Below are 22,615 nucleotides of genomic sequence, written 5' to 3' on the forward strand. Positions count from 1 at the left end.
AGTGTGTGCTCAGTTCTTTTGCCCATTTGTTGCTATTGGGTTGTTTGCTTTCTTGTTACTGAATTGTGAGAGTTGTATATACATTCTGCATACAAGTCTTTTTATCAGATGCATAATTTCCAAATATTTCCTCTCCATCTGTGACTTTGTCTTTTCATATTCTTAACTGTGTCTTTTGAAAATCAGAAGATCTTAATCTTCAGGAAGTCCACTAATGTATTAATTTTTTCTTTGGTGGGTCATGCTTTCAGTTTTTATCTAAGAAATCTTTGTCTAGCACAAGATCACACATGTGGTGTGAGGTATGGATCAATGGGGTGCTTTTCTGAGGGGATGGGAGGTTGCATATGGATATCCAGTTGTACCAGCACCATTTGTTGAAAATATTATCTTTCTCTACTAAATTTCCTTTGTGCTTTTATTAAAAATAAATTGACCACATATATGTATGGTAATGTTTCTGGACTCTCCAAACTGCTGCATTGATCTGTTTGTCTATTTGGTGTCATGCTAATACTGGCCTCTTAAAACAAGTTGGGAAGTAGTTACTCCTCTTCAGTTTTCTGGAAGAATTTGTGTAGAATTGTTACTATTTTTTCCTTATATGTTTGGAAGAATTTATCAGTGAAGAATTGATAAAGAATTTTTCAGTGAAGCCATTTGGGTTTCGTTTTTATCTGTAGTTAAAAACCTTCTATGTGAGAAGGTTTTTAACTACAGATTACAATTTTTTAATAGCTATAGAGCTATTCAGATTATCTCTTTATAGCTCCTTTAACTTTGAGTTCAATTTGTTCTTATTCTAGTTTCTCAAGGCGGAAGCTGAAATCATTAATTTGAGACCTTTCTTCTCTTCCAATAAGCATTTAGTACTATAAATTTTCCTCTCAGTACTGCTTTAGCTGTATCTAAGAAATGTCGATATGTGTGTTTTCATTGTCTTCCAATTCAAAATACTTTCTATTCTCCCTTTTGATGTCTTCTTTGGCCCACAAATTATTTAGACATGTAACATATAGTTTCTAAATATTCTGGGATTTTCCAGATACCTTTCTCTTATGGATTTTTAATTTCATTTAATGTAACCAGAGGATATACTTTGTATAACTTGAATCTTTTAAATTTATTGAGACTTGTTTTATGGTACAGATACAGTCCCTCTTGGTAAATATACACAAATATACAGAGTATACTGTTGTTTGGTGGAATGTTCTATAAATGTCCAGTTCTTTTACATTCTTACTGATTTTATGTTTACTTGTTCTAGCAATTATTAATAGATGGATATTGAAATCTTTGATTATAGTTGCAGATTTGTCTGTTTCTTCTTGCAGTTCTTTAAAGTTTTGTGGAATGGATTTTGAAGCTCTATCATGAACTCTGTCTGCATAAATATTTAGGATCACTATCTTCTTGATGAACTGACCCTTTTATCATTATAAAATGACCCTCTTTATTCCTGGAGATAATTCTTTGCTCTGAAATCTACTTTGTCTCATAGTGATATAGTCACTTCAGCTTTCTTTTTATTAGTTAGCATAATAGATATTATTTATCGTTTTATTTAAATAATTTCTCTCTCTAATGTGAGTGTCTGGTGGGCAGTATATAGTTGAATTTTTTTAATCTAATCTGACAATTTATGCTTTTCAATTGGGTTATTTAATGACCATTTATACGTAATGTGATTCTTGATCTACTTGGATTTTAATCTGTCATCTTGCTATTTGTGTTCTGTTTGTCCCATTTACTTGTTTCTTTTTCCTCTTTTTCTTTCTTTTGGATTTATTAAGTATTTTTTATGCTTCCATTTTATCTCCTTTGTTGGTTTCTTGGCTATAATTCTTTGTTGTGTTATGTTAATGGTTCCTTTAGGGTTTATAGTATACAGTTTTAATTTGTCCCAGTCTACTTTCAAGTGATAGTATACTACATGTATTGTATAAGAATCTTAAAATAACTTGCTTTCATTTCCCCCTGCCTGGCCTTTGTGCCACTGTTGTCAAACATTTTACTGCTATATATGTTACAAACCCCATAGTGTGTTACTGGGGTGTTTTTGTTTTTTTTTTTTTGGTAGAGACAGGGTTTCACTACGTTGCCCAGGCTGGTCTCGAACTACTGAGCTCAAGTGATCCACCACCTCAGCCTCCCAAAGTGTTAGGATTACGGGTGTGAACTACTATGCCTGGCCCACAGTTAATTACCTTTTAAAGAAACTTCAATAAGAAAATTTTCTAACCCTAACCCATGTTGTTACCATTTCCGGTGCTTGTCATTTTTTTGTAAATGTAAGTTTCCATCTAATATGTTTTTTCTGCCTGATGAACTTTAACTTTTTTTTTAGTGCAAGCCTGCCAATGATGAATTCTTCTAGCTGTTGTACGTCTGAGAATGTCTTTATTGTGCCCTTGCTTTTGAAAAACGTTTTTGCTGGGCAAAGAATTCTAGGTTGGGCCGGGCGCGGTGGCTCACACCTGTAATCGCAGCACTTTGGGAGGCCAAGGCGGGTGGATCATGAGGTCAGGAGATTGAGACCATCCTGGCTAACACAGTGAAACCCCATCTCTACTAAAAATACAAAAAATTAGCCAGGCGTGGTGGCGGGTGCCTATAGTCCCAGCTACTCAGGAGGCTGAGGCAGGAGAATGGCATGAACCCGGGAGGCGCAGCTTGCAGTGAGCTGAGATTGTGCCACTGCACTCCAGCCTGGGTGACAGAGCAAGACTCTGTCTCAAAAAAAAAAGAATTCTAGGTTGATGCCAGGTGGTATCGCTCATGCCTGTAGTCCCATCTATTCAGGAGGAAGGTGGTGGGAGGATTGTTTGAGCCCAGGAGTTCGAGTCCAGCCTAGACAACACAGTAAGACCCCTGTCTCAAATAAATAAAAGAATTTTAGGTTGAAGATTTTTTTCCTTTAGTTCCTTTTTTTAAATTTATTTTATTTTTTTTAGAGACAAGGTGTTACTCTGTCACCCAAACTGGAGTGCAGTGGTGCGATGGGATGATCATGGCTCACTGCAACCTCAAACTCCTGGGCTCAGGCAATCATCCCACCTCAGCCTCCCAAAGTGCTGGGATTACATGTGTGAGCCCACATACTCAGCCCTTTAGTTCTTTAAAGAAGTTGCTCCACTGTTTTCTAGCCTGCATAGTTTCTGGCAAGGAATCAACCATCATCCTATTCTTTATATGTAACATGTCATTTTTCCCTGGTTGCTTTTAAGTTTCTCTCTCTGATTGGTTTTAAGCGATTTGATGATGTATGACTTGGTGTCCTTTTCTTCATGTTTCTTGTACTTGGGTTTGTTGCATTTCTTGGATCTTTGGATTTAAAGTTTTCATCAAATTTGGCAAATTTTCGGCCATTACTTAATCAAGTATTTTTCCTGTCCTCTCCTATTTTTACAGATGCCACTTATGCTTGCTTTTGGTTACCTAAAGTTGTCCCACAGTTTGCTTTGTTCATTTCTGTCTTTTTTCTCTTGTTTCATTTTTGTACAGTTTCTATTGCTATGTCTTTAAGTTCTCCATTCTTATTTCTACAATTTCTAGTCTGCCATTAAATGTATACACTGTATTTTTCATCCCCCCCACTGTATTTTTTTTATCTCTAGAAGTTTGACTTGAGCCTTTATATTTTTGATGTCTCTAAGACTTAATATATCCAGTCTTTCCTCTAGTGTCTTGAATTTATGGTATGCAATACTAGTATATGTTTTAGTGTGCTGGTCTACTTCTCTATCATCTGTGTCACTTCTGGGTCCATTTCAATTGATTTTTCTCCTCATTGTGGGTAATATTTTCAGTTGTATACCAGACACTGAGAATTATACATTATTAGGTGATAGACATTTCTGTATTCCTAAAAATGTTCTTGAGCTTTGTTCTGGGATGTGGTGAAGTTACATGGAAACAGTGATCCTTTTGGGTCTTGCTTTTAAGTTTGGCTCAGCAAGACTCTATCAGCTTTTAGTCTTTAGTACGTTTTCCCCATTACTGGGGCAACGCCCTTTTTAGTACTCTAACAAATGCCTCCTGAATTAGGAGGTTTTTCTACTGTAGCCATTGGCAACAGGCACTTTTCCCAGTCCTATATGAGCTGCATTGTACCCTCTAGTGCTTTTGAATGGTTCTTTCCCTGGCCTTGGGTGTCTTTCTCACATGCATCTGTACTCCACTGAAGGTTCAGTTTGGACCTTTGCAAAACCCCAGCATTCTCTTTCTGTATAGCTCCCCTCTCCAGCATTCTGCCTTGCAAACCCTAGCTGCATTGACTTTCCAGGACTCCCAGCTCTATCCTCAACTTATGGAGACCTACAGTCTCTGTCTAGGTCCCCCTCCCTACATCCCAACCTAGAAACATTCTCCAGGCAGTAAGCAAAAATCATTATAGAACTCACCCTATTTGATTCCTGTCTCACAGAGATCACTGTCCTTCATGTCCTGATGTCCAAATGTGTTGAGAGCCACAGTTTTATGCATTATGTCCAATATTTTGTTTCAAGAAGGAGGCAGATATGGCCCCTATTACTGACTTGACCTATTTTCTTTTTGATTTTGTAATTTCTGATTTTTCTAATTGGGCTTTTGTTATAAGAAAAAAACCATAAAGGTGACTTTTTGTTGTTGTTTTTCATTTTCAAGTTGCATTAATGTGAAAGCACATGTTTTAGAAAATGTAAGTCCAGCTGGGCCTTTCAGTTTATTAAATCAATCCTCTAACTAAAATGTGCACGCTTTGAGCTTAGAAAAAAATTAGCACAAATGAATAAGGTAGAGATGACCATCTGTACAACAAGGATAGCTGCCTCAGTCTATATAGAAAGTTGTGTCTTAACCCCACATACACTCCGTTAAATGCAAACTGTGTCTCCAGGGCCTAACCTTTTATTATCTCACTGTTCTGCAGCATTTCAACCATGAGGTTTCTGCTGACCTTATTCCTTTGGTCACGTAGTAACTGAGCCTCCTACTGCATAAGAAAGAAATAATAAAGCATCACAGAAAATAGAGATTCTCCTATTCATTGCTGTAGGTCTGTGGCATAGGAAGCTGATCTCAATTAATCTTGAAAGTGAATCTCAAAATATGCATGTTGGGCTGAGCATGGTTGGGCTCTCCTTTGATACTCTCTGCTCAAATAGAGCATCTAAAATGTGAGGCTCATTCTAATTCGGGTTGAAGAACATCTTGCTCTACTTTTGTTGCAACTCAGATAATTTTAGAATATATATGGATTCAATCTCATTTTATAGTCATCCACTAACTTAAAAAAAAAAGTACATTGAAAGAAAGTGGGGTTTGAGACAAGGCTCATAAAATTCCTTTGATTGTCTTGGTTTTTGATTTATAGGGTGGTAGCTCCATTACAATTATAGGTTCAAAGCCATCTCTTAAATAGACGAAAATTATCCTGAATTACAGCTGTATAACAACACTACCAATTCTCTCATTTATGTAGATGAAGAACTGGTGGATGTTTCTGCATCTGTCTTACCAGAATTGAAAAGAGAAACATATGGCCAGATTCAAGTCTGTGCAAAACAGAAGCTGGCTCGCCATGGTTCTTTTAACACAGTTCAGGCTTCTGAGAGGATCCAGAGGAAGGTGAACTCAGAACCGAGCAGCCCGTACAGAGAAGAACAAGGTATCTGCCCTTGCATAATCTATGGAGTCCATCAGTTGCCATGTAGCTGTAGCCCATGCCAGTGCAGCACCCATGTGCTGGCGTTTTAAAACAAACTGACTCTCTCAGCCCTGCCTGTTTTTTCCAGTGGTCTACTTTTTACTTAGCTGAAGTGAAACAATTATTGGAAGCAAAGGAGATGCTGGTATCACAGCCTATGAACATGACCCTTTGCCTAAAATTGATCCTAGTCACCTTGTAGACCAATTGGTTTGGCATAGTTGGCCCTATTTGAAGTATCTCAGAAATTCATTAGACTTAAAGCAATGCTTGTTTTGAATACTTCTTTTTTCTTTTTCTTTTTTCTTTTGAGAGAAAGGTCACTCTGTCACCCAGGCTGGAGTACAGTGGCATGATCACGGCTCACTGCAGCCTTGACCTCTCAGACTCAAACAGTCCTCCCACCTCAGCCTCCCAAGTAGCTGGGACCACAGGCATGTATCACCATGCCTGGCTAATTTTTCGTTTTTTGTAGAGACGGGGCCTCCCTGTGTTGCCCAGGCTTATTTTGCATTCTTAATGAGACCTGAATTCACCATGAACAGCTAGCTTCTGAAAATTTCTCTTTGAATCAAAACCATAACAGATTTGAGTAATCTTTGAGCTGAGAATAATGAATTCTCAGCTATATAATTCTCAGTATATAGTTGGTATGTATAAGTCTCTTGCTATATTTGTTAAGCCTTCATCTTCCTTTTCAGGATCAGGTGGCTACTCTTTAGAAATTGGAAGCCTGGCAGCTGTCTATAGACAGAAAATAGAAGACAATTCACAGTAAGTAGTCTATAAAAGCTCAGAGTGTATTCTTTTCTATCTCCTAGTGTTAACTTTGACTAAATTGCAGTGCCACCCATCAAAAGAAAAAATTTAGGTCAGCCGTTTATTTGTTAGGAATTGGTAAGTTTTCCCTTTGTGCCCTACACTGTGCAGGAAGTAGCATCAGGGACACAAAAGTATGAAAAATGTATCCTGTAAGCTATGATGGCTTATAGGAACAAGGTAAAGAGACCAACACGGGAAAGAGACAATTCATAATTAACGTGACCCTGAGAAATGATGCATCAGAGTTCCATGAATCACTTCATCATTATCATAGTTGGTGTTGCCACTAACTACCAGGTACCGTTCCAGGAGCCTTAGTGTATATTGACTCATCTGATCATAAGAGCAAACCTTTGAGGTTTTACAGAGAGGTATTACCCTCATTTTACAAAGAGGAAAGTGAAGTGCAAAAAGGTTATGTAACTTGCCCAAAGTCACATTGCTACTAGGTGACAAAGCTGGGATTCATACCCAGGCTGTCTGACTTAAATTTGGGGCCCAATTTTGAAAGAAATCATGTGTCACCAGAGAAAGCAGAAGAAACGCTAAACAGAGTAATTAGAAAAGTGTTTAACGACAGATATGGGAAGAAACAGATTACAAGGCAGGGCCAGGGAGTAGAAGACACCAAAGCCTGGCTGGTTTTGCTGTCATCGTTTGTCCAAACAGGACAGGAAAAGGAAAAATCATTCAGCAAAAGAGGTTAGGTGTTGGAGGCAACTAGATCAAGTTGGCAAAAAGCTGTGAGAAAGCCAGAGAAGAGTTGGATTCATCAGGGAAACCATAAAGAGCTATTGGAGGTTCACTGATGAAGATCATCCTGGCTACTTTTCGCAGGTGGGATTAGGAGTAGAGAAAGGCAGGCCACAGAACAGAGCATTTGTAGTCGTTCTGGTCTGCCCTGGGGCAGAGCTGAGCTGTGCTCACCGGAGGTGGAAAGAAAGGGAAACCAGTGTGAGACAGTGAGTTGGCAGGGCTCGCTAAAGGAGACAGGCATCAGAAAGAATGTCTGCATGTCAGGTGATGGTGATGTCGTTGGTGGAGATGAAGAAGTTGAAGGTGGATGGCTGGGTGGAGGGATGGTGGGTGATATACCCAGGGTGGGCATGTTCAGTTTCACAGAGCTGAGCAATACCCATTACTCAACCAGAGGCAGCTGATTGGAGAGATGACTCATCTCTGCGGCCCAGGGTACTCCATTGTATTCTCAGCAGCACAGTGGGCAGTGAGATGGCAGGCAAAACAGGTCTTCCATGATTCCATCAGAAAGACGGAAAGAAATCTTGGTCCTCTGTTTACTGTTTTTTTTGTTGTGTGGTTTTGTTTTGTTTTGTTTTCTGCTTTTTGCTTTTTCTTTTTGGAGACAGAGTCTCACTCTGTTTCCCAGGCTGGGGTGCAGTGGCATGATCTCAGCTCACTGCAACCTCCGCCTCCTGGGTTCAAGCGATTCTTGTGCCTCAGCCTCCAGAGTAGCTGGGATTACAGGCATGTGCCACCATGCCCAGCTAATTTTTGTATTTAGTAGAGACAGGGTTTTGCCATGTTAGCAGGCTGGTCTTGAACTCCTGACTTCAGGTTATCCACCTGCCTTAGCCTCCCAAAGTGCTGGGATTACAGGCATGAGCCACCACACCTGGCCCTCTGTTCCTACTATTTCTTAAAGGATCGTTCTTCTCTATTCCTAAAAATAGACTGAGAACTTAAACGTGGTTTTAAATATTTGGAAACTTTTCCAAATGAAAGGCCCAAACATTGTTTGTATCTTATTTATTTCATTTTCTTATTTTAAAGACAGGGTCGCCCAGGCTGGAGTGCAGTGGCGCGATCGTAGCTCACTGCAGCCTCAAACTCCTGGGCTCGAGCAATCCTCCTAGGCCCCCCACAGGAGGCATGAGCCACCCTGCTGGCCTATAAACTTGTACATTTATGGGACTTAATTTTGATTGTGTGCTGCCTAAAATTTTGTTAATAACACCGAGCAGAATGGGACAAGAATGACAGAAAATAATAATTTAGAAGATAAGTTTGTTTCCTCACTGCCCACTTCATTTCTTTCATACTGGGTTTGTGAAATGAGACAAATGAGATTAATCTTTTTTTAAATCAAAGTCCAGTCTCTGTCACTCTCCCAGCGTCTCTCACAGTCACTGAGAACATGGGTTTTGCCATCAAACAGATGTGGGCATGGGGCCCAGCTTCTCACTTCAGAGCTGGCTCACCCGAGGCAGGGTGATCAACCTCTGCGCTTCCGTCTTCCTCGCTAGTAAACTGGGGAAATGAGAGTAGCTATTATTATAATAATTGCATAAAATTGTTATACTATTAATGCTAATTATAATAGTATGTACATGACTGGCAAGGATGTAAGTGCTTGGTAATTGATAACTATCAGATGTGGAAGAGATGAAGGAGGAATGAATGTTCACTCTCACCTGAGATTCCAATGGCTCTTCCCACATCGGCTCTCCCACCCCATCCTAACCAGTTATCCAGGCCATACCTGGGTGTCTGCCTCTGGGATGAGCTAACACGTGCTCAGCGAGTGCGCTTTCATATCTGCCTGAGGAGTATTATCTCATTCCTGATTTGGCATGGCTTTCTTAGGGAAAGTAAGGGGTCAGGAGTTAGTAGAATGTGCTAATAACTTCGTTACGTTTCTTTTTATTATAGGGGAAAAGCCTTTGCCAGTAAGAGAGTGGTGCCTCCATCAAGCAGCTTGGACTCTGTTGCTCCTTTCCCTGTCCTCTCTGTTGACCCAGAATATTGTGTTAATCCTTTAGCCCACCCAGTATTTTCTGTTGCTCAGACGGACCTGCAGGCATTCTCCATGCAGAACGGTCTGAATGGACAAGTGGACGTCTCACTTGCTTCTGCAGCCTCTGCTGTGGAGAGCCTGAAGCCAGCACTCCTTGCTGGCCAGCCTCTAGTGTACGTGCCCTCTGCCTCACTGTTCATGCTGTATGGAAGTCTGCAGGAGGGACCAGCGTCAGGGTCAGGGTCAGAGAGGGATGACAGAAGCTCAGAAGCCCCAGCCACAGTAGAGCTGTCATCCGCACCGTCAGCTCAGAAGCGCCTCTGTGAGGAGAGGAAACCTCAGGAGGAGGATGAGCCAGCCACTAAAAGGCAAAGCAGGGAATATGAAGACGGCCCGCTGTCACTCGTCATGCCCAAGGTAAGGGAGTGCAGGTGGATGTGTCTGGTGACATCCTGTTAGCCCTGAGCTTCTTCCTAATGAAGATACACTGATATTAATAAGCAATGGAGTCTGGAATATGGGGCTGTTTCATGTCACTTGCATAATTAATTAAGCACTGGAGTGGCTCTGCCAAAAATCTTGCCTTAAAATAGTGCGTAAGAAAGGTGATTTTTATAAAACTCACACTTTCTGTAAAACGCTAAAAAGTATAAAGAAGTTACCCAGAATCCCACCACATAGAGGCATCACTGGTAACATGTTTATATATTTCCATCCAGTCTTTTTTACATCCTTTTTTTAAAAAAAATTAGGATCACTGAAATAAACATCTTAATCCAGGATGCAGCTGAGTTCCAGAGGGAGGAATGTGGGTGCTGTCTGGCTATCAGATCTTATGCTTGGTCACTTCTCTTCACTGTTCAGTGATCCTGTTTCCCTAGCTTCAAAATGAAAAGAACAAAAATATGAGCTGTCCACATCTCCTGCTTAGTAGCCATTCAGAGGTTAATGAGATATGACCAGTAAATCCAGAAAGCAGGAGCACTGTCATTCAGTGGTTTGCAGTGGGTAGGCTGGGCACACTTCCTGGAAATCATTACAATAATTAAGAACCTTTCTCTATTTTTTTTCTCTTGCCAGAATGAATTTTTCTCATTTTGTAGATAGCCTGGGGTTGCAGATCAGAAGTGAAAGACTGACTGGCACATGTCTTAGGTAACCAAGACATCTTGGGCCAACCCACAGTTTTTATAAGACCCCAAAAGACGAGTATCAACACCCTTTATGTGTGTTACTAGCTCAAAAATATATTTCACAGTCTAACCACCATGGCCAGTTTTCCATTGCTAAAATCTCTGTCATTTCTCTACTTCGAAATCACAATACTGTTGATGCACAGGACATGACCTTTTCAGACCATTCCTACAAATACAGTGGAAACCTCTGACATACACAAATCAGTGTGGGACGCAGCTATGTGCTACCTTTATGTGTTAGCAATATTAAGAAAGCTGTTATTAAGATTTACTAATCCCAGCCGGGCACAGTGGCTCACACCTGTAATCCCAGAACTTTGGAGGCCGAGGTGGGCAGATCACGAGGTCAGGAGATCAAGACCATCCTGGCTAAAACAGTGAAACCCCGTCTCTACTAAAAATACAAAAAAAAAAAAAAAAAAAATTAGCTGGATGTGGTGGCGGGTGCCTCTAGTCCCAGCTACTTGGGAGGCTGAGGCAGGAGAATGGTGTGAACCCGGGAGGCAGAGCTTGCAGTGAGCCGAGATCGTGCCACTGCACTCCAGCCTGGGTGACAGAGCGAGACTCCGTCTCAAACAAACAAACAAACAAACAAACAAAAAAATGTTTACTAATCCCAGTACTTTGGGAGGCTGAGGCGAGCAGATCACCTGAGGTCAGGAGTTCGAGACCAGCCTAGCCAACATGGTGAAACCCCATCTCTACTAAAAATACAAAAATTAGCCAGGCATGGGGGATGCCCCTGTAATCCCAGCTACTCGGGAGGCTGAGGCAGGAGAATCACTTGAACCTGGGAGGCAGAGGTTGCAGTGAGCTGAGATCGTGCCACTGCACTCCAGCTTGGGCAACAGAGTGAGACTCCGTCTCAAAAAAAAAAAAAAAAAAAAAAAAACGAGATTTACTACTGGAATTTTAACTTACTTTCTTGCTTCTTGGTTTGGTTGTGTTTAGAAACCCTCAGATTCCACAGACCTTGCCTCTCCCAAGACTATGGGTAACAGGGCGTCTATACCCCTCAAAGACATTCATGTGAATGGCCAACTCCCTGCTGCAGAAGAGATTTCAGGAAAGGCAACAGCAAACTGTTTTGTTTCTTCTGAGTGGGGAAATCCTTCAAGAAATACAAATGTTGAAAAGCCTTCGAAAGAAAATGAAAGCACCAAAGAGCCTTCTTTGCTACAGTATCTTTGTGTGCAGTCTCCTGCAGGTAAGGGATGTCATCATGTCTTAGAGTTCCTTGCGGCAGTCAGATCAAGAATTGGATTTTTAAATTTTTGTCTGTGTCACCTGACCAAAGTGGCTTATTGATGTGCCTGAGTCATTTTACTCTTAGCCCCTTTGTTTTCTCCATCTATAAATGAAGGGAGAAGCTGCTTCTACTTTCACCAACTTCAGGAGTAATGGGAAAATAATTGAGGCAGGTGATTTTAAAAAAAAATACATTAAACATTATTTGGTGAAAAAGCACGGTAGTTCAGCTGAATCTAGCATTGGTTTGGTATAATAGTATGAACCTGTTGGCCATTGCGTGCAGCTACTGTTTTGAGGTCTTGAACATCTGGAGGTACTGAGTATATAGCATTGTGGCCAAGTGCCAGGTCTGGAGTAAGAGGGCTTGACATTTAAAACCACTTATTATCTGCGTGAACTTAAGTATTCTTCATCCTCATTGGTTAAACAGCAGTAATAATAGCACCTGCTTCATATGGGTGCTGTGAAAATTGAATTTAATAAGATAATACATCTAAAGCACTTAGAATAATAGCACCTGGCACTTAGTAAGACTCAATAAATGCTGTTACTATTTTGCATTAAAGCCGAAATACAGATGCCAGATTTTAAAAATATGTACTTTGTACATAAACCTGCTCTTGATGCAAAGATACCTAAATTGATTTTCCTCAATTCCTTGTTGGCTTAAGCCTAACCTGCTAGAACAGGTTAGGTTAGTATTTATGATTATTCACTTATCTAGAAAAAATTCTTTATTTCTTTAGTAAGTATCTTTTAGTGCTTTCTCTAAGCACTGAGTATTGGGGATACACAAATGAACAAAAATAGATTCAGCCCCTGCTGAATGAAAATTACAGCCCGGCACAGGGGTTTTTAACTTTTTCTGTGCCATGGACCTTTTGGCAGTTTCGTGAAGGCCATGGATTCCTCCTCAGAATGTTATGGATGCATAGAATTAAATACATGGGATTACAAAGGAAGCCAATTATATTGAATGCAACTAGAAAAATCATTTTTAAAATTACTGATAGTAATAAAAAGACCTGGCAGCAAGCCTAATAGTGTCAAAATTTCCAAGTTGTGATGAGCTTAACAGTATATTAAGAAATCTGTAATAGGTTTAATGTAATATGCACACATCTGTACTATTTCCTAATGACAAAGTCAAGGTACTGTTAAAATTGTTGATTTGTTGCCTGTGATAATTAAGGGAAATAAAAATTTTCAGTTAGGAACTTATAAAGATATTTTGGCCAGGCACAGTGGCTCATGCCTGTAATCTCAGCACTTTGGGAGGCTGAGGTGGGAAGATCACTTGAGCCCAGGAGTTTGACACCAGCCGGGCAACATAGGAAGACCCTGTCTCTACAAAAAATAAAAAAGAATTAGCTGGGTGTGGTGGCATGCTTGTGGTCCCAGCTACTCTGCAGGCTGAAATGGGACGACTGCTTGAGCCCAGGAAGGTGAGACTACAGTAAGCCATGATCACACCACTGCACTCCAGCCTGGGTAACAGAGCAAGACTGGGTCTCAAAACAACAACAAAAAAAGTAAATAAATAGAAATAAAGATGTAATCTTTCCCATCCAAACTTTTTGCCTTCTCAGTTTGGGTTCAGTGGAACTCATGTTAAAAACTTCACAGGCACCAACTAAATGATCACACAGATAAATGTGGGATTACAATCTTGGCCACAGCTGTGAAGGAGCAGGGTGTGGGCTGTTTGGCCTGGTCAGCTGGGGGAAGGTCTCATCATTCATTGATTTATTGTGGACTCCCGTTTGAAAGGGCCATGACAAATGTGAGCTTGAACGATATCCTCATGATGACATATATTGATTTTCACCTGTTCTGCTTTTCTTTCAGGATTAAATGGTTTCAATGTACTTTTATCTGGCAGTCAAACCCCCCCTACTGTGGGCCCATCCTCAGGTCAGCTGCCGTCTTTCAGTGTCCCTTGCATGGTCTTACCGTCTCCATCTCTGGGCCCTTTTCCTGTTCTCTATTCTCCTGCAATGCCGGGCCCGGTTTCTTCTACTCTTGGTGCTCTCCCAAACACAGGACCTGTGAATTTCAGCTTGCCTGGCCTTGGATCAATAGCCCAGCTTCTCGTCGGCCCCACAGCTGTGGTTAATCCAAAGTCGTCCACACTCCCTTCTGCAGACCCTCAGCTTCAGGGTCAGCCCTCACTAAACCTGAGTCCGGTGATGTCAAGGTCACACAGTGTCGTCCAACCTGAGTCCCCCGTTTACGTGGGACATCCAGTCTCAGTAGTAAAATTACATCAGGTGAGGCCTGAAGTTTCCTGAAGACACTGTCACTCTGGGAAGGGGTATGCCTGTGTTTAGCTTTCATTTTAGCCACATGACTGCCAGACAGAGGCACTAGGCCAGGCTCCACCTGGCTTCCATTGTAGACCTAGAGTTATCTGCTCCTTTTATAAAGCACTGAGACATGAGGTGAGAGATCCTGTGCTTTAAAGACAAAAATGTATGTTTTTAGTTGTCATTCTGTTTCTTATAATTACAGGGACCTGTTTTAGGCATAGTTTGGGGGGATTTTTGAGGAATGCTAAATATTTTTATTATTTTGGTGATCTTCAAGCTTTTATTTCACTAGGTCAGTAAAAGAAGCTACCCTAAATTTTAATTATACAGCTATAAAAACAATCAAAGGAAACAGAAGTCTTGATAGTAACTCAGAGATTCTTAGCCTGTCAGTCATTTCTTAAGATGTGATGTTTAGAGACCGTGTGTGTGTAAAATGTCTGTATGTATATACATCTATAATACATAGATGTATATACGTCTATACATACACAGAAAACATAAAAATATACATAAAGATATATTATCAATATAAGTTAATGAGTCTATATTTGTCCCCCAACCTCCATTTGTAGTTCAAGTATTTGTTGAATTCCTATTACACATTAGGTTGTTCACAGTGATTACTTACTCTCCCAGACAAAGAATTATGTTTAGCCAAAAATATTTTAGACAAGTTACTCAGAGGCTCAAAAGTTTGCGAGACATTGAAATGAACATGTTAGGTTTGAAACAAGATGATTATAGCATAACATAGAATTTTCTATCACCATGTGCCAGGCACCGATCTAGGCAGTGAAGATAGAGCAGTGAACCAGTGAACAGGATAACGGTCCCTGCCATTTTATGGCACATTAAGGGAATAAATATTTAACATTTAACATTAGGGGATAAATATTAGCAAGTAAAGAGAAAGAGCCAACACACAAACCATGTTGGCCTCACATGCTCTAAAGTGCTTTACAATTATCTTATTTAATTCCTACAACCTTGTGAAGTCAGTACTTTTACCATTGCCGTTGGATGGAGGAAAAAACTGAGGGACAGGTTGCTTAAGTAACTTCTCCACAGTGGCAGAGCCCAGTCCCTGGCTCCAGATGCCACACTTGTAACCTCTTTGGTAGACTGCCTTTCTGCACCCAAAACAACAAATATGAATTTAATTTTCAGTTGTGGTAAGCAGGGGAGACAAACGGGGTAAGTGTGATAGGAAAGCAAAGAAGAAGGAACACCTGCCTTGGGATCCTAACACACAGGTCAAGAAAGGGCTGCCTTTCTACTCAGAGATCGGAAACAATATGACTTCACTTCTGTTTTTACTTTTTTCTTTTTTCAGTCACCAGTTCCAGTGACCCCCAAGAGCATCCAACGCACACATCGTGAGACATTTTTCAAGACACCCGGCAGCCTTGGAGACCCTGTCCTAAAGAGAAGAGAAAGGAACCAGTCACGAAACACCAGCTCGGCCCAGAGGAGACTAGAAATCCCCAGCGGCGGGGCTGACTAACCTGCCGCTTTGCCAGGTGGGGGTGGGATCAAACGCCCTGAGAGTCCCGGATGTCCGAGGCGGGATGCAAACCATCCCGTCCTGAGCACGGGTCCTTCCTCTCTCTTTCATCCACACTTCTGTTAACTTCCCACCATCAATCATCTGATTTCCTGAAAGTAATTAATTGTGCATTTAATACCAGTTAGAGTTCCGACTCTGCATGGTGTCACAGTGAAAGCGCCGACTGAATTATAGTTTTGATTCAAGAATCATCTTATTGCTGGAAGTAGATCTGAATAGGCTACCGGAGCCTTGTGGTTTTTCTAAAGGGGGGCGCTGTCTAGCACTTAACTAGGGTAAGCATTCTTAACATGTATTTCCACTTGCCCTGAGTAAATCTGTGGTGAGAGAAGCTTCCTTTCTGCAGTTTAAAAAAGCTACTGCTTCCTTAGGCTTCATCAGGAAGCCACCTTCAGTTGTGAATCCTATGGTATTATTTATTTTGTTCCTGAAATGGGATTTAGTGCAAAAAGTTTACAACTACAGTCTTTAACACATTTTTTTCAGGGTATGACGACTTGAATGTTTATACTTTTATTCTATAATTTGCCCTGCACTTATTTTACAACCTAGTAATAATGTGGATAAATGTATCTACATGACACATGTCAAGACCAAAATAACTGTGAATGATACACCTTGCTGTAAATGAACTGTGCTAACCCTGACTGTGGGCATGAGAACAAAGATGAACTCTAGAACTCTAGCAGCCTAACTGCTGCTTCTCAAATAACTGTGTGAACAGTGAGATATTACTGTTTGTTTCTAAAAATCCTACTGTGCCCAGTTTCCTTCACTACACGCCCTGCGTTTTTTATTTAAATGTTTAGCTGTAGCGCCATCAGATATGGATGCCTTCTAACAATTGCTGTTTGTAAAATAAATCAGGATGGTAGAAAGTGAGTATATGGAAAATTGGAACCTGGATGAGACCTTTTCGTTGAATTCTGAAGAGTAATGATGTGAAAATTGATACAGGGCAAGAGATGATTCTTTTGTTTTTCTTCTACTTCACGTCTGGAAGAGTAAGAGGGAAAATGGACATATGTTTCATATCCAGCGGTATTCAAACTGCAGTTAGATGGTACCTCTGAAAAATAAGAATGGTGAGCGCACGGGTTGGTTGTTCTAGCATGAATACAATTCTGGAAACTGTTATGCAATTTCCCTTTTTTTACCCACATTACTTTAGGGGTGCATTAAGTCACCAAACTATACTAGTTCTTTGTATTCCTAGACTTGCTGATATTTACCTGTCTCTTGTCTCTTCAGAGTAAATGGTTCTCTTCTTTCCTTCCTACTTTCCTTCATTCTCTCTTCCTTCCCTCCTTCCTACTTCTTCCTTTTTCTTCTTCCTTCTTACTTCTTCCTTCTTACTTCTTCCTTCTTCCTCTCTTAAAACTTCCTACTTCTTCCTTCCTACTTACTTCCTACTTCTTCCTTCCTACTTCTTCCTTCCTCTTCCTCTCTTAAAACTTCTATCTTAGATGTAGAATCCTGGTGTAGGGTTTTATTTTATTTTTATTTTTTGACCCAATAAAATGTTATATGAAAGAATAAAAATATTAATTTAAGAGACTCTGGGAGTCTGAATAAAGTAGCTTTATATTAACTACAGGATAATATTAGCCTTATTACCCCCACAAGATTTTTTAAAACTTGAGGTAGGTAGCTACATTAAATAAATTTGCTACTTATATAAAAATTTTTATCAACACTAAACTTTTAAAGTTTACAAGATTTTTTTTTTCCTTTTTTACAGTGTTCTATGGAGTTAGGTTAAAAATGTGGTTTTAACCATCAACAATTGCATGGTAATAATGACCCTGAACTAAAACTGATGGGTTCCCTATCAAAACAAATAAAAATATACCTTTTTCAGGTTTCAATCTGTGCAGGGTGTATGCATTTTAATTCTACCATGCTTAAGAACTTCCACAAAATATTTCACGGAGAGGTCTGCATTTAGACGGAAACAGAAATTGCTTTTCCCCTCAATGTTCCTGAATGCTCTATACTTGTTTTAACATTTTTGCTATCTTTATTATTCTGATCATGATATGACCATCTTAACCTCAGAATTCATAATTCCTGAGGGGTGTTAAGAAGCAGTCCCACTGGTGAGGATATTATGACTTGGTGACCATACTTAGGAGTAGAAAACCAAGAACAATTGCTTCTGTATTCAGTATCCACTTCTTAATGTGGCTTTATATGTAAAAATAATAATGCAGTTGTTGTTTCTGTCAGGAAAATGAATCTTACAGAACAACTGGTGGAATTGAAGCTGGTGCGTGAGACTTGGATATTTTGGGTAGTGAAGAAGCAATGGCAATCTTGAGTCTACTATTGTATAATTTAGTAAAAGAAAAAAATAATCGTTGGTGGTCCTACTAAGAGAATGCAGCTTTTTTGAGTTGTCACAGAGGCTGTGTGTGCCCTACACTGACCAGGGTTTGTAAAACCCTTTCATTCTGGTACAAGAGTCGGGGGTGTAACTTTTATACTTGAATCTACCTACCAAGTTTACATTTCTCAATTCCTTCTTGTAAGGTGCTATTTCTGTATTTAAATAACTTTCTTTTAACGTAAAGCTGCTTTCTGCTTATCTTATTGCACTGCTAGTTGTATGTAGGTATTAATTTTATTGCTGCTTACTGCTTTTGTTTTCTTATTATTTAGCTCTGCTCTTTTTCCTAATGGCTATATTATCTATAGCTATTTACTTGTAACTGTACTACATGTAAACTGATTTTTTGTTCTGATTTTTTTCTAATATTTTTAGGAAAATATTAAGCTTTATAAAATAGCAATAAAAAATAATTCATTTAAGAAGAGATGGTGGTTGTATTTTTTGGTAGGCTTTTTTTGCATACTGTTTTGAGTAAAACCATTAACAGCTACAACATAGCCAACCAAGCCCTCATAAACACAAGTCAGATCTTTTTGCTGAGACCACCCCGTGGTTGCTAAATGCTGAAACTTAGTGCATCAGAATTACATGGGAGCTTGCGGGGGTTGAGGTACTGTGTAACTGAGCTTCTGATTTCTACTAAGTCCCAATCTCTGTAGGTTTGGAGCTTCCAGATGATTCTGATGTTTATACAATCTAGGAATCACAGGTAAATGCAGACCACCCCTCAACTTCTTGTAGCATCCATTAAGTCAAATGCTTCTCATTGTAGCTAATGCCCGCCTTTCATTGAAAGCCAATTTCTATTGTTAACCCTCACTTTTAAATTGACCTGCAAGAAGACTTAATCTGATGTCCCCCTAGCTCATTATATCTCCAGAGTGATCTATGTTGCACTGCTGTGGGACTCCCCTGCTAAATTCTGAGGTGACACTTGGAGATGTTTGAGCTGATTCACATGGAGAATTCTTCGAAGGCCTCATCTTGGGAGCATTTGCCTGAACTGTGATATAAGCAATACATATTCTTCCAGCTGCAGCTCTCTCTCTGCTGCTGGTTCTCCTGCCATCCATTCCACACAGATCCTTGGGCAGGATTTTGAATGGTCCTAGTCTGGCCCTGATGTGGTTAACTGAATCATGGGGGTGGTTTCCCCCATACTGTACTCATGGTAGAGAATACGTTTCATAAAATCTTATGGTTTTATAAGAGGAAACCCCTTTCACTTGGCTCTCGTTCCCTTTCTGGCTGCTGCCATGTAAGATATGCCTTTTGCCTTCTGCCATGATTGTGAGGCCTCCCCAGCCATGTGGAACTGTGAGTCCATTAAACCTCTTTTTTCTTTGTAAATTACCCATTCTCAGGTTCATCTCTGTCAGCAGCATGAGAATGGACTAATACAGGCCCTATCTCCCATCAGCCACATCCAGTGCTCTTTGCCTTTATTCTAGGGGAGAAAACCCAGCCAAACACACAGGCTTCTCCCTCCCTCCACTGCCAAAGCTGCTGGCCCACTCATCTCCCTTAGGTCCCCCAGGTGAGTCAGACACCAGAGCATACCTCTCACTGCAGGAAAGAGGTGAGAGAAGCATCACCCTGAACACCTCCCCTTATTGGTTCATAAGTGACAGAAGTGAAGAATTACAGCATAACTTCAAAGAGATTCTCACTAAATCCATTTCTTTTACCATCCCTTCAACCCTTTCACAGACTTGTAGGTGAACGCACTCAATACCTGGTTCACTAGTTTTTTAAAACTTCCTCCATCAATTCTGCAGAGTCCAACACCTTTGGAATGCAGCATTTCCTGTGACTAGGTGCTGTAGCCAAGCTTGCCATTCAATCTCCTGTTACAATAGTTACAAGCTGCCATTGTCCAGGATTTGCAGTTACGGCACTCCATATTTCACATTTATCAGAGTAACTTTTGATAGCTATCAATTTGTTTTTAGTGTGAAAATCAGTTTAATTCGATGTCCTTTTCTACTCGAAAATGCTTCTGAAATTAATAAATCATACCCAAAGCTAAAATTATTTTCTTATTTTCATACTCTTACATCAAAATCCTTTTTTTGTAACTAACCCACTGGTAGTCTTCAATTTGACTGTCTTTTCTATTAATATAGAAACATCCAGTCTTGCCCCAACTGTGCTCTGAAGAACTCAGTATTCTTAATATTAAGATATTAACTCAATATTCTTAATAGTAAGAATCAAATAAAAGTGGTTAATACAGGTAAAACAGTTATTTTTTTTCACTGTAAGATTAGAGACATAAGCTTATAAGAGGAAATATACATACAATGTGTTTTTTTAAACTGGTTTGATTACGAGACCATTTTTTCTTAGACTGTCTTACAAGCAGCAGAAGATACTCCAAGAAGCAAAGAATCCCATTAAAAAACCCTAAAATTTACTTACTCTTCACTGAAAAGAAAAACAGTATTAGCTTCTTAAAGGCAGAGTCCCTAGGTGATTTATATCTGTATTCACCATACCCACCACAAAATGTGTACCCAATAAAAAACGGGGGAAGAATATGGGATGGATTAGTTAGCACAAACATTATTTTTAAAAAACCTTAGAGGGCTCTTTCATTGCACGGTTCCATGTACATAGCTTGTTTGTTTTGCTTATTTTTGTTGGTTTGTTTTACTTTAGAATGGCCTCCACAGCATCACCAATGTTTTGTAAAACAAAATTAATCATGATAATTCTGCATTTAAACTTTCTTTTTTTTTTTTTTTTTTTGAGCTGGAGTCTCACTCTGTCGCCCAGGTGGGAGCGCAGTGGCATGATTTCAGCTCACTGTAACCGCCGCCTCCTGGGTTCAAGCAATTCTCCTGCCTCAGCCTCCTGAGTAGCTGGGACTACAGGTGCATGCCACCACGTCAGGCTAATTTTTGTATTTTTAGTAGAGACGGGGTTTCACATGTTGGTCAGGCTGGTCTCAAACTCCTGACCTCATGATCTGCCTGCCTCGGCCTCCTAAAGTGCTGGGATTACAGGCATGAGCCACTGTGCCTGGCCTCTGCATTTAAACTTCAGTGGCATGCCATGCAGCGTTTTCCTCTTAGGCATGCCTTTCCAGTTCCTACAGAGTCTACCCTGGCTCTCAACTTGCCTGCCAGCTATGCAAGGTATTGCCTATTGACCCTCAGCATTGATTTTCACTCCTTTTCTAAGTTTTTTTAATCACAGGGGCAACAAGGCAGGCAACTACATTTCCCACATTCCCTTGCTACAGATGATTTTGTCAGTAAAATAGACTCATGCAAGATTTGGTAGATAGAAAGGAAACTGAGGCTGTTCTCCCTCTTACAGTAGAAGCAATTCATGCACAAATTGCAGCAGGCTCAGTTTTTGCAGCAGCCATACTTTATTCTACTGTCTAGTCCAGGACTGTGTATCAGGTGTGATGCTGGCAGTGGTTTTACACTGTTCCCAGCCATCGTGCAGCAGCAGCATTCCCCCCATCCTCTGAGTAGCAGCCATGGTGGCATGATCCAAAAACACTTCACAGCAGACCCTTAATTTCCATTTTCCCTCCCTTCCTACAGTTGTGTAAGCACCTAATTCCCTGTATTAAAACCTTCCTGTTAGAAATACCTAGAGTGTTTTCTAATTTCTACATAGAACCCTGCAGTGCTATCTCCCACCTCTACTCCCTTCTCCCCACTCCTCTGCCCATCCTGTCACTTTACTCTTGGTGGTCACATTCTTCATGTTATTTTATTCATCCATGCCTTAGTGCCAGCCATTCCCTTTTTCTAACATGCCCTGCCACCCCCACTTCTCCTCCTCTGTTAGGCTACCTCATATGCATCTTCCCAAACCCATTTCAAATGCCCATCCCTCAGGAAGAAGTTGTTTTCCTCACTCCATTGTGACATCCTTCAAGGCAGGAATTAAGTTTTTCTCATCTATGGCCCAGCATTGGGCTTAGTATATGAACAAATAGTCTACCATGCTGAAAAGGATACATAATAGTGCACCTGGACTTTAATTAGAGTAGCTGTAGTTTAATATGCAATGGCAACATGAAAATAGTGAGTACAATAAACAGAAGCTTCTCACCAAAATCAAACATTTTATGCATAGCTCTATTGTACCATAGTCATGCTAATTATTTGTTTACTCAATAAACATTCATGGTTCCTATGCAAACAGAAGTAGCCTTGGTGGGAGGGCATTCTACCCTCTTTTTTTCTCTTTAATAATGGTAGAGAACTCTAGAAACTTAATGCCCAATGGAACTTTAAAAATTGTCTTATTTGTGCACCTATATTACAAGGAGGAAATCGAAGCAAGGAAATTAAGTAACTTGCCCTGTATTAAACAGTAATTTAACCACAAAGCTGAGACTAGAGCACAAAACTCCAAATATCCCAGTCCTGCACCCTCACCCCTATGCTACGCCACTTACCAAGCTAAGACAAATTGTTTTAACAAAATGATAGGTGTAATCCATACAAACCCATCAAATAGGTGATCCATACAATTCTCAGATTGTATGAATTTTATAGACCACACATTTGTATGTGCAGGAAGTTGTAATTTTATTATGCAGACAGTCCTCTCTTTACATAGTAATGCAAGACCATAAAAACAGTCATGCAAACTGAAAGTGT

At 40.2% G+C, this 22,615-nt stretch overlaps 1 protein-coding gene across 1 annotated transcript in view; it reads left to right on the top strand.

Moving 5' to 3' along the window:
• E2F7 (E2F transcription factor 7) overlaps window positions 1–15,745 on the top strand; it is a 42,607-nt gene extending 26,862 nt beyond the window's left edge. Inside the window, exons 8-13 of the mRNA XM_003259578.4 lie at window positions 5,465–5,650; window positions 6,391–6,463; window positions 9,182–9,683; window positions 11,414–11,669; window positions 13,562–13,983; window positions 15,359–15,745. Coding sequence (XP_003259626.2) covers window positions 5,465–5,650; window positions 6,391–6,463; window positions 9,182–9,683; window positions 11,414–11,669; window positions 13,562–13,983; window positions 15,359–15,529 — 1,610 coding nt within the window. The 3' untranslated portion in view covers window positions 15,530–15,745. The remainder of the gene's footprint in view (window positions 1–5,464; window positions 5,651–6,390; window positions 6,464–9,181; window positions 9,684–11,413; window positions 11,670–13,561; window positions 13,984–15,358) is intronic.
• Window positions 15,746–22,615: the final 6,870 nt, after the last annotated feature.

The sequence above is a fragment of the Nomascus leucogenys genome, chromosome 10, assembly GCF_006542625.1.
Source record: "Nomascus leucogenys isolate Asia chromosome 10, Asia_NLE_v1, whole genome shotgun sequence".
NCBI classification, from domain to species: Eukaryota; Metazoa; Chordata; class Mammalia; order Primates; family Hylobatidae; genus Nomascus; species Nomascus leucogenys.